At 39.1% G+C, this 12320-nt stretch overlaps 1 protein-coding gene across 1 annotated transcript in view; it reads right to left on the bottom strand.

Annotated features, from left to right (window-relative positions):
- Positions 1-11024: 11024 nt before the first annotated feature.
- The window catches only part of LOC100746471 (pro-corazonin), a 4957-nt gene continuing 3661 nt past the window's right edge, over positions 11025-12320 (bottom strand). The window contains exons 2-3 of the mRNA XM_003493952.4: positions 11418-11645; positions 11025-11222 (exon numbers count right to left, since the gene is read on the bottom strand). Coding sequence (XP_003494000.3) covers positions 11112-11222; positions 11418-11645 — 339 coding nt within the window. The 3' untranslated portion in view covers positions 11025-11111. The remainder of the gene's footprint in view (positions 11223-11417; positions 11646-12320) is intronic.

Here is a 12320-nt window from a genome sequence, read left to right as displayed (position 1 = left end):
GTCAAACAGACACGATACGCAGGGACACCGAAAGAAAGTAGAAACATAGAAAGGAGAAGAGGAAAGGCGAAGAGTGAGATCCGGACAGCTTCCGAAGTTCGCGAAATTCTTCGATAGGCGATGGAATTAACCCTTTCGACGACGGCTGATGGCCATCCTCTGCAGTACGTCGACTCTTTTTAATCCCTTTTAGGACCAGATTTTTTATCTTGTTTTTATCTTTTGTAACATAAAAATGGTACAGTCATCGGATATCAACAATTAGATCATCGCCACCTGCTAACTAGCGATTCGCATTTTGCGCTGTACGTACGCATTTTTAAAAATTTCAAAATTCGGAAATTGCAACTATCGTAGAAGGAGGCGAGGTTTAACGAATATCAGCGTAGTCTTTTACCTTCGTTTAACATTTTTTCGTAGAGTATACATCTCGTCCGCGTCGTTCCGCTTGCGAAGAGATCTCGTACACCGTACGATGTCCTGTTCCTCAATGTCAAACAACTTTTGTAACCGCATTCGATTGAAATTAAAGACGAAAAAGAAATTGAAAGGTAGGATATTAAGGAAAGAACAAAAAGATCTCGTCGTTAAAAGAGTTGAAACTATATTATCCAAGAATTTCGTCTTACCGATACTTTAACGCAGCAATAATCGAAGGCGTCGCAAAACACGATTTATGTATACAATGCAATATCATTGACCGGAAGCCTCCTCCTCGGTGCATCTTTCGAACGACGCAGCTTAATTGAAAGATCCGCACGACATATCTGTGTATATATTAGCGCGATAGTTTGTAATTAAAAACATTACGATGTATGTACGATATTAATCCGTTTCTGCGATCGACTTGGCGACAGCGTTTTGTTTCGAACATTAGACGTGCACACATGTACTTACACATCATACAAATACAGGAAGAAGATATTAGATATTAGGTGTACGAGAGAATTTTATGCTTTTACGAACAGAACGTTCCCTTTGATTTTTCGTTGACGACAATCTCAATATCGTTGTTTGCGCGTTTCGACCCAATGAATTTTTTTATTTCTGTATCACAAACTTTACACGGCCTTTGTTTTGACAAATTTTTGTTATTTCTCGTCAAGTACGAAAGAAATTAGTTCGGTAGCTTCAATAGCGTTTATTGTACGATTGTGCGATTTATTCCATACAAATAAGCGAAAAAGAAGAAATAGCAACCGTGGAAAGAACTTTATTAAGAAAATCAATTTTTAATACTTTAATCCGGCAGTAAGGGAACAAAGCTGAATGAGTTTAAGCGTATTGTTTGTAGCATTGAATTTGGAAGTTATATTTCGATTAAGTGTTAGGAAAATGAACGTTCCTCGCATTTTTTTCCCTTCTTATCTTTCAACCGAAGTTACATCCTCGGTCTTGCTTCCATTCCAAGCCACACGGAAAATTGTGAACGACATTCCATTTTTTAAAGATTCGAATTACCGAGGAACGGGTCGCACTGTCTCGAACCGAGACAATCCTACAAATTGTAACACTTGAAGAGCGAAAAAATTCTTTCTTACGTCTAATGCACAAATTACCATGTACGTGTATGTAAAGATCACATGAGAAAACTATAGGTCGCATTTTCTATTTTTTTATAGGGAACGATATCGAAAAGTTCTAAAAATATTTATTTCCATAACACAGCCACGTTGTCGATTTCTTACCTTTCATAAATCCTATTTTCCATCTATTTCTACCAATTTCTGGAAGATACGTATCCGTCAAACTAGCTGATCATCATCTTCTTCAACCGCGTCGTGTCAAAATTCTCTCCTTTTAGTCATCAAACAGCGTAAACGTGGAAAAAAAAATCAACAAAGAATGGACTTATCACATTTTTCTCGTGTGACCGCTATATCCTACAACTGTGCAACTATACAAACACATACACCCTGTACAATATTATTTTCTTAGGAATACAAAAAATCGTAAAGAGTAATTAAGAATGTACTATCGCGAAAAGATATTGTAAGTTATAAATAAATATATATATATATAATGTATAATATATATGTATATATGATATGATATATATATATCATATATATTATATCTATATATATCGCTACCACTAAGGTTCGTCGTCGAAATAGAGCGTGTAAGCCGTCTAATTAGGTACGTAATATTTATGTTAAGAGCAACCGTAGAATTATCGATCGTAGAGAACGATGTGATGTTATATAAGTACGTGTAACGTTGTATATAATTGACAAATAGAAGTAATACATATACATATACATATACATATATATATATATATTATACATAAAATGATTCAACTGGTACGCGTATACGTTGATTGTACGAAACTTCACGAAACCATAATAAGCGAACACATGATAGAATATTAGAAAATCCTTGGCTTAGTAATTTATTTGTTAAACAACCGACTCTTAACATACGATTGTTGATGATATTACCGTCTAATTTTCCGTTCTCCGTTAAATCGTTCAACGCCGATACCGATTACGTACGTTTCATTTTCGTAGGTAACACCATGTTAATGTAAGATAAGAGAAATAATCAGCGAAACAGCCACGAATGATCCGAATAAATCGTTCTTTTTCGCAAAAAGATGATCGTTTCTGTCCATTTGGCACTTGGATTTCTTCAGATTTCTCCGCTTGAACGCATCTCGTCCGGCCCGCGACACACGACTCATGATTTCTTCAACGCCTGGATACATTTTATAAGGTAGACTGTATATATTTTTTCAATTGTATCGCACAGAATAAATTTATATGACCCAACGTGAACGAGCGAATAGTTTTCTGCTACGACGAATCATTTGTATGTATGGAACCCGTTTCGTGAGAGGGAGAAGGTCCTGCACGATCACGATGTTTGTTTCTCGTGATCGAGGAACCCTAGGATCGACGTTACGAAAGAACCGGAAGTTTCGCGTGTTACCAGGCGTCACGGATTGCTCTCACATTGTAACATCTCTCACCCCTCTGCACGGTAAAACGGTGCAATTTCGTTGTAAATCGACCATGAGAGGGAAAAAGAGAGTGGCCACTAAATGACAGAGTAGCAAACGCTCGTTGAAAAACGATTCCGTGAAATTCATTTTCTGCAGAATTCGAACTGTCACTTACACGTGAATCGCAGTTGTGTATTTCTCAGATCGATTCGATGGATCAACGTTGGCTCTATTTTTGTTCGGTTATAAAACATATACGATCTCCGTGTTTTTCCATTTTTCTGTTTTACCGTTCCACTTCGAATTACAGGTGCAGTTTGTCCGCTTCGTGTCCTGTCAATGTTTGCCTAAATTCGCCGAAGAAAATAGTTACGTTTCGTTGTTACCTTTCACGGATGATAGCGTTTACCATCTATCGTTTTTCATATACGCCAGAGAAGAATCGCATAGAGCTGAGTGAGCTCCATTGATCATGGAAAACTTAATTACGATCGAGCGTCAGTGAAATATAAATCGAATCAGGAATCACGCTCGACAACAAAACTATTTCAGCTTTAATCTGCGATCGTTAATGGAATTATATATCGGCCGAAGCTGTCACATAATGCTCATCCATTGCAAATGAGTCGTAATAAAGCTGATTCGGCAACGTTAAATAAATTTTCATCCTTCTTATATTAAACATCTTCGAAATTCGATATCATTAATTTTTCTCTTATTTCTTCTCCATTTTCATTGTGTCGTTCCTTAACTATATCCAGCAAACACGTACACAGTCGCTTCTTTCTCTCTCCCTCTCTATCTCTATCTATCTATCTATCTCTCTATCTCTCTTTCTCTGTTTCTCTGTTTCTCGTCCTCTCTGATCACCCTAATCGTTGTCTTTCCGCAGCGAATTATCCCACTTGAGCTAGGAGAGCTGCTAGTGCCGGATGTGGCCACGTTTACTGCCTATAATTGCAGAGAAGACGCGGCGCGCCGTTCCGCCCAATTATTTGGGGACAAATGCCCGCCAAAAAAGAAGCCTTCGACTCGTCCGCCGGGCTAAGGACGTCTCTCGGTGGATCGTCAGAAAATTATTTATGACGGAAAAATAATTGCCGGTACGTTTTACTTTCCGCCCCATATTTCTTATTTTCTTTTAATTTGCTCCACACATGTAGACGACAGATACGACTATTTTAACTTGCACCGATATACCTAGAGAATACTCGTGAGAATGTTGGTCTCCTTGAGGAATATGATGAAATAAAGAATGTCTGATAAATGAGGAACGTCTGTAATGGTTTTTAATGATAAACTGTTGCGTATTGTTGTACGCATGATCTTAATAGACAGTCTTCTGCAGATAAATAAAATTGCTCGAGATATTGAGATTAATAAAGGAGCTAAAAAATAATGACTTTCCTTGGGTACTATTGAACCAACGATAAATTACTAGTAAAATTTATTTCGATATAAAATAATACGAGAGAAGTGGAATTATAAATTTAATAGAGATATTAATATATGTGTATATTGAAAAGTAAAAATGCGTTTTAAACGATACTGGAACGTGTAGTAACTGCCTTACGTATTTCGTCTTGACAGAGGAAATTGAAAGTGAATCGTTTCCGGTCGGTCATCGTTGACTCTGTCTTCCGAAACTCTCATGATTGTACGTCAAGCGCCCTGTAATCTTGTCCACCGAGATATTCCTGTGGTTTTTCTAGTTTTTAACGTAGTCGGCGGTATCCAATTACGCGGTTCCACAAAGTCTCTTTTAAAGACCAAAAGATCCGATAGGTATTAGTGTTACACGAGAACTAAATTCACATTAATCTGAAAAAACATCAGAAAATTTCGTTACCAATTACAGCAAAATTGTATCCAACTGAACTTTATACAAGGATATTCTCAATTCTATTTATACATACATTTATATATATACAGGGTGGCTGGTAACTGGCGATACAAGCGGAAAGGGGGTGATTCTACGCGAAAAAGGAAGTCGAAAATATAGAATAAACATTTTTTTTTTAATTTTTCCATCGAGACAACGATCTACAGTGAGATCCGTTATAACGAGACGCGATAAAGTGCGCGCGTACCAAGCGAAAATTCAAAGTCGATTTTCTCGAAAACAAAGCCTCAAAGGAAAAATGTTTATTCTATATTTTCGACTTATTTTTTCGCGTATATATAATATCACCCTGTATATATCACCCTGTATATATAAATCTTATTAACATGTATGTATATCATGCACGATCGAAATAAACTCCCTTGCAAGGCAAAATAATTCCCTGGCAAGGAATAAAATATAGCTTTTATAATTCATTTTATTTACTTTCATGCACAGATGTATCTAAAATATGCAATTGTATTTTCTCTCTCAAACGAAACACTGTACCTGTAACTACGATGATCGATGCACAGCGGTGCGCGAAACTTTCAAAATCCAAATGGATCTTTCACCTTCTATTTCGAAAACGATATTCAAAATTATTTTTACCAATAATCGTGTACAAAGTTAATTCCAAAACTCGATCGCATCGAAACAACCCGTCCAATCTGAAAGAAAAGAATTTATTCGAAAGATAAAGCGAAAGAGGTTCAATTCTGCGAAATTAGAAACTTCAAACAAAGCTAGAAATATAGAATAGTCCGTTATATGTACAATGGTAGCAACATACGCATATACAATCGTACGCGTGCGTTATTTCGTGTGTATTTTACAGACGAAATTGGAGGGGCGGCTCGAATTAAAAACTAATCCAATATTAGCTTCGGCCTGGCGAGGCGATACGATGCTCAACAATTATTTCCTCCCCTGTGTTTCCACGCACGCTGCAAAACCATCTCCTCAGCTCCGCCTATATGTATCGTTGGCCGCAAAGAAGGGAGCAGTTGCGAGAATTATTCATCTGTAAAATGCGATCGGTGGTATTTACGACAAACGATTTATAGTTACGCGTTTACATCTTTAGAATCTTCTATTTATACATACGTATATTTATTGGCAAGAAGAATAGCAAGAGCAATGAATTCTGGATGAACGGTAAAGCATTCCTTAATATCGACGTTCGAGTTGATTAATTCTTTTCTGATCGACAATCGTGTAACTGTATAGAATATCATAACCGGACCGACTAGATACTTGCAATATCGAAAAGGAAAGTTGGAAATAAAAAACAAATTTAATCGGAAACCTCGAGGCTTCGTTGAAGCAATGGCTTTCGACAAGCTGAATTTGCAAACGAATACCAGTCAGATCTTAAAAACTGGTACATTCAATGGATGATACTATGATATAACGTAACGTGCACAGGATATGACTCGATACTATGCATGATAAATAAACTGAAATGCGAATGAAGTTCTAAGCAAGATGAATCTTGCAAACGTTAATCTTTGTTATCAATAGAGAGGACAGTCGGCAGCTCCGAATCGTCCAAAGATATTAATTACTTCGTCGCCGTCGAGAGTGTGCAGATAAACATAATTAAAACATAAAACATAAATAGATTGCTCGAAAAATTGCCCCCAGTTTACATTTAATCTATCAACCTGTTTCGTCAATTTTATCTTATACGCGATATATAATACACGCGTATATAATTTCGCGTCGTAAATACGCAAAAATTAATAACGAGAGATACGAATTACAAATTTGCATATCGTAAACGCAAGAATCAAATATACAGAAGGTTTACTATAGAAAACTTGAAGTTTAATGAAGAAAAGAAAAAGCCGATACGGGTCACAGCGATCCAGTACAATATGTGTACAAAATGCAGCGATCAAGAATAAAAATTGCAAATCTTCAGTTTTTAATGCTCAATAAATGCTGGATAAAAGCATTAATCCCGATATAGGCACGAGAGATTAACCTGCCAGAAGACTGTCGCGCACATCGGAACGGCTCGAAATTCTCTAGCGGGGTTGAAATTTTTATCACTCATCATGCAACCTCATCTTTTTTTTACTCTTTCTCTCTCTCTCTCTCTCTCTCTCTCTTTCTCTTTCCTTTTTTCGGGTAGACACTGTGCATAGATCATAACGGGCACGCACATATACGCGAGACCCGGGTGAAACGCGTTTATAAAATCATGAGGAGTACGCTGCACGGGATATTTACGCAACCGGCGTAAATTTATTGCGATTGCGCTTTAGCGGAGTCGCGGAAACCGAGTTGGAGAACGCTTTTTTTCCGGTCGTCCAGGGAGACGCCTGATCCCGGATGAAAACGATCAGACGAGCTTCGTGGAAATTGATCACTTTTATGAAAAATGAATGGAAATCGATTCGACGATTTTATAACACACCAAAAACATCGTTTCGCCTCTAATAATGTACTTCCGATACGTTTTCATCGCCAGAAGCGCGTTAACGAAAATGTCCTGACTTGTCGACAAGAAGATCGTATTATCACTTCGTTCGCGAATCTGTCGTTTAATTGGCGAAAGCGTTAAGGATTAATAACGTAGGCATAGCATGCTTATTTTCATCCTTTGGCGAAGGATATTAACTTGTTCCTTTTTTATCAACCTGTTCACGTAGGTACGTAACGTTTAGCATAGACGAGGGAGACAGGATCGTCTCTATCCACTACAAAAACGATTAACCGGCTTGCACGCCAGATCCGATCAATTTTCGTAGTCATTAACTGTTGCACGCATTTTCTAAAACACTGTGCCTAAACGGTGTTCGTTTCCTGCCCATAAAAAGTGGCCAACTTTCGTCGCTGTCTTTATTTCCGATCGTTTGCGGTCGACATCGTGGACAGAGCGAGCACAGACGGTGTGTTAAAAAATCGAGAACGCTCGTGTCCCTTTTTTCTTCCCCTCGCTCCACAAACAATAGCTGCGATTAAATTTTGTCGTAGGAATCGAAAAATCAACCACTCACGAACGACTTATCTTTCGACCGTCTGAAACGTAAACCGTTAACACGACCTCTGAAGGATCGAGAAAAACCGTACATCCAACGTGAAAATAATAAAGGCAACGAGCGAGTACGACGTCAGAATGGAATTGGGCTCGTCAAACGGTTTTTTCCCCCGCGTGGTTTCGCGCTTTTTCGTGTTCGGTACCACGAAGGCTCCCTTGTCGGGCGACAAACGACAGCCGACAGACGACAGCTCGAAAAAGACGACCTACCACGCACTAGAAGGCGCTCCCATTTAGGATGATTGCCCCGATTTTATGTATTTATACGCGTACTGTTACAACAGCACGCCGCTTTCTATAGCTGATATTCGTTTCCGTGGCGCGGGTCAAGCACGAGTTTAAAATTCCTAACGCGACGCAATAGCCCGCTGAAATATCATGCCGGATTTCCGCGCGCTGCCATCCATTGCGAAACAAGCCGATGTGAAATATGCACGAGACGCGGAACAAGAATCTGAACGCAAGTGTTATCAGAGGACTCTTTCACGTTCGTACAGCGACTCGGTGATTTTCAATAGTTGGCTGTTTTTGACGAGTATACTCGTCATGAAGAAATGGCGATGTTTCGTGTCACGATGAGCCCTGTCGGCTCAAGAAAATGAAAAGATAAAGCAGTCGATTCGTTACGACTCAACTCTGTATTGCAACGGTCACGCGTACTCTACGTTCGACGAGTATATTCGTCGCATTTTAGCTACACGCTTTTCAAAGAGGTGGCAACGGCTGAGCGGTTAATCGGTCTCCTCACCCTTTGAAATCACGAGATGGATTTAGAACCGCTGTTTCCGGCAGGTCCGTCGTATTTATCGATCTTTTCTTTTCTTTTTGATCTTACGCGCTAATCCACATAGCGCACCTTTATACGTTTTATCGTAAAAATGTCAGCGATTAAAGCTTCCCGTGTGAAAAAGATTTTCTTTTCCTGGGATAGATCGTTGAATGAATTTAATTGGGAATAAATTTTAAGGAAAGTGAAAATTAGAGAAATGATACACGGTAAGACGGAAAGTAGGAAGGAATCGTACTTATACACGCACACGCGTCCGTATAAAGGAGCATTATCAGGAAATACAGTGGCCGTGCATGCGTATTGCAGGCACGCCAGGCACCACCCTATAAAGGACATTGGCGTAGGGTTCTTCGGTTATTCTCAGAGGTATTAAGAGAGAAAAGCGTTTCGCATGGGCACGTGGCGGTGTGTGGTTGCTCCATGACTGGTTGGAGGAAGAGGGTCACCTATGGTTGCTGGTACACCCAGTCCCATGGTACGGTGACGACGCTTTAATATTTAATGCGATTAAACTCATTTCGACCCGCCTCCCGTAATTGGTTTCTGATTAACAGCCAAGTTTTAAGTGCATTGCCCGTGCATGATAGTTATACGCGTCCTGACGCTATCAACTAATAACCGTGAGTGCTCTCCTGTCTGTAATGTGAACGCTCGCACGTGAACCGCCATTATTCTTGCATTTATAATTAGCCTTGCATTTTATTAATTGCACCGCTGGCTCGTGTTCGCCCACGAAAATTAGCGGGGAAATTTTCGATTAACGCCAATCGGCCAAATAATTGACACAGAGCCATCGATTATTTCTTTCTTTCGTCGGCTGGTCAGCTTCGGAAAACAACCATACGCTCATAATCAATTTCGCGACAAAGGACACACAGAGATTAACGGAATATTCACGGTTGCGCAATTTTTCATTGAAATATAGATTTTGATTTTCAGATTCGAGGAAGACGGGAACAAAAAATCTTCGATTCGAAATTTTCGGCCTAGCTAAATTTTGATAGATGATATTTATTTGAAATTTATTTGAAAAATTCTCTACATAGACACCACCTTGTGTATATGTTTCTCGTTTCACGGGAGAAAGAAGAAATCTTATTATCTGTTATGTCAAATAAATATTCAGCCTTAATTGCTCAACGAAAATACAAGATCCCCTGTATCGTGGAACTCGACAGTCGTAATGTCGAAGCCAGTAATTCCCCTCGTTCCTGGCGACGATGTTTGGTATCTTGTATTCGGTGTATAGCGAAAATAGAAAGTCTCCAAATTCAGGCGGTGAATTGCAGTTGGAGATAAGTTGTCCATAGGGATAATCCATGGACTCAGCAGGTGTCTCTATTCGCCAGGGTTTCACTCCATCTTCCGTTGACAGACAAAATCCCCTACGGCGTGCAGTACCAGGCCACCGCGATCTATCCTATTGACCGTCTGTCCAATTAGGACAGCGAAAACTTAATTAACCGATCGGATGGGCCCGATGAAAACTGGATGCGCCGCGGATGCCCGCGAGGAGAACTCGATAATTAATACAAATCCAGATATGCTGGCGGTCCAATAAAAACAATTTGCCCGTTAACCATGATTGATGAACGATTACGCTTTAAATCGAGCCGTATATCAGCGCGGAGGCGAACTATACACGGGATTGAATAATTGATGCCGATCGACGATAGGAACCGGCTGTAATCGAACCAGCGGAAATAGATACGAATGAAAATCGTCGGAAGACAAGTTGTACCGAAGCGATAGCACGGACGAGGCAAGAAAAAGCGCGTCACGCGCGAAAAGTTCAGCGACACTCGATTCCACAAACACCGTCGTCGTTCTTTTCGCACTTTGAAACGAAACCAAATCAAATTTAGAATTCGGCAAGATAAAACAGGATAAAAAGTAAGACGTTTTAGAAGCGCATCCTGGAAATGAGCGGGGTATCGGTTGGTTTCCATTTCGAGTTTTTGATCGTGTTAGTCAGGTTGGTTAAAAAAATAAATATGTATCCTTTGCGATTTGACGTTTGTTCCATTTATTATCGCGTATTGAGACAAAACACGATTTTGTTCCGTTTCCAGAAATACAGCATACCCTTAATGTTAGTCACAGCAGGCCAAATTACAAACACGTTAAAGCGATAGACTGTTATTTAATCTTTTCTACTTTCTCTATTTGTATTTTTCTTAATTTCTATTTACGATTTATCCGAGTGCAATTCAGATCGAGCAAACGAATTATTTGCGATTATTTCGGTCCTCGCCTTCGAGGATCGTAAGTCACGCGTGGATCGCGCCTTTACGTTTCTCGAAAGGAAGAAAATTAAAGGATTAGGGTAGAGGTAATTAAAGAGGCGATCGCAAGGTCTCGGTTAGAGTCGCTCTTTATTCGATAATACGTATAATCCGGAATTAATTAAAATCTGTTACGACGACAAGAATAACATTGATAATTAGTAATTGTTATTAACTGGAGTAGGCTGTCGATGGAAATAATCGGTGATTGTATTTTCAGAGAAGCTCTTTTTTCCAGAAACAAGCAGATCGCAAGGTACCTGAAACAGCTGTAAGGAATTCAGATTTTCGTTAATGATACAAAATAGTTCATTAAGAAACTCATGCTAGTGCGATAAATATAGAAATATTCATTTGCAACAAATTTATCCAAATACAAGAATATATCACGGTTTTAATATTTCACTTTCGTAATTTCGTTGCTAAACAATGCTCGATTTTTCTTCCTTTCCGACATCGCTTACTTGGTAGTTAATATTTCCTTGAAGCAGCAATTTCAGCTTCTGTAGCTCGCAATTAGCAAGGACGTTATTCGATTGGCTTATATACTTGTTGATCGCATTTACTATTTCCTTAAATATTGATGTTTTTTCATTTGTCCAGTCAGGAATACTGAAGTGGTACGACTGACACGTAACCGTCATTACGGTCAGCGACAAGATGAACAGAATTAAAACACGAGCGTTACCCATCTGTAAGAATCAGAAAAATACATTCGTCAAACTATAGAGAGAAAATATTTCATCGACGAAACGGAGAATTTCAAAATGACGATATGTACAATAGTTGATTGCTTTTATTTTCGCCGGACTTTTCGCTCTTATTTTCGAAAGAACCTTGCGAATATGAGTTTTGAAACATACGACGAACATGATGAAACTTTGACATCGTTACGGATTTAATCGAAGCCACGAAAGTTGCTGTATCGCGTAAACCAAATACTGTTATACCGTTTCATAAATCGAAACGAAAGCGTACTACTATGGACTATGGATTGCTATCGGGCTTATTTCTTGGCGGCAGATTCGAATTAGTTGCTTTTTCTACGATCCAGCCAATGGAAAAGGCAGCTTTATCCGCCGATGTGCAGCGAGCGCGAACGTAAAACAATGGACACAGTCGAAGCGTCACGGATGACTTGTTGGATCAACGATCCGTTCCACGTCCGACAATTTAAAGTCCCATAGGCCAGACTGTTCGATGCCCGCGATCACCTGTTTTACTTTTACGTAATTTACTTTGATAACGCAACGAATGCGACGTAGCTGGTACACGAGCGAGAAGAAAATTAGTTTTCAATTGAAATTCTCGTTCCATCCTTTTTTTTTTTTTTTTTTTTTTTTTTTATATATTTAAAAATAAAAAAA

This window comes from Bombus impatiens, unplaced genomic scaffold (assembly GCF_000188095.3).
Source record: "Bombus impatiens unplaced genomic scaffold, BIMP_2.2 scf_1445, whole genome shotgun sequence".
NCBI classification, from domain to species: Eukaryota; Metazoa; Arthropoda; class Insecta; order Hymenoptera; family Apidae; genus Bombus; species Bombus impatiens.
The sequence above is the reverse complement of the archived record's forward strand: the minus strand, read 5'-3'. Positions and strand labels throughout refer to the sequence as shown.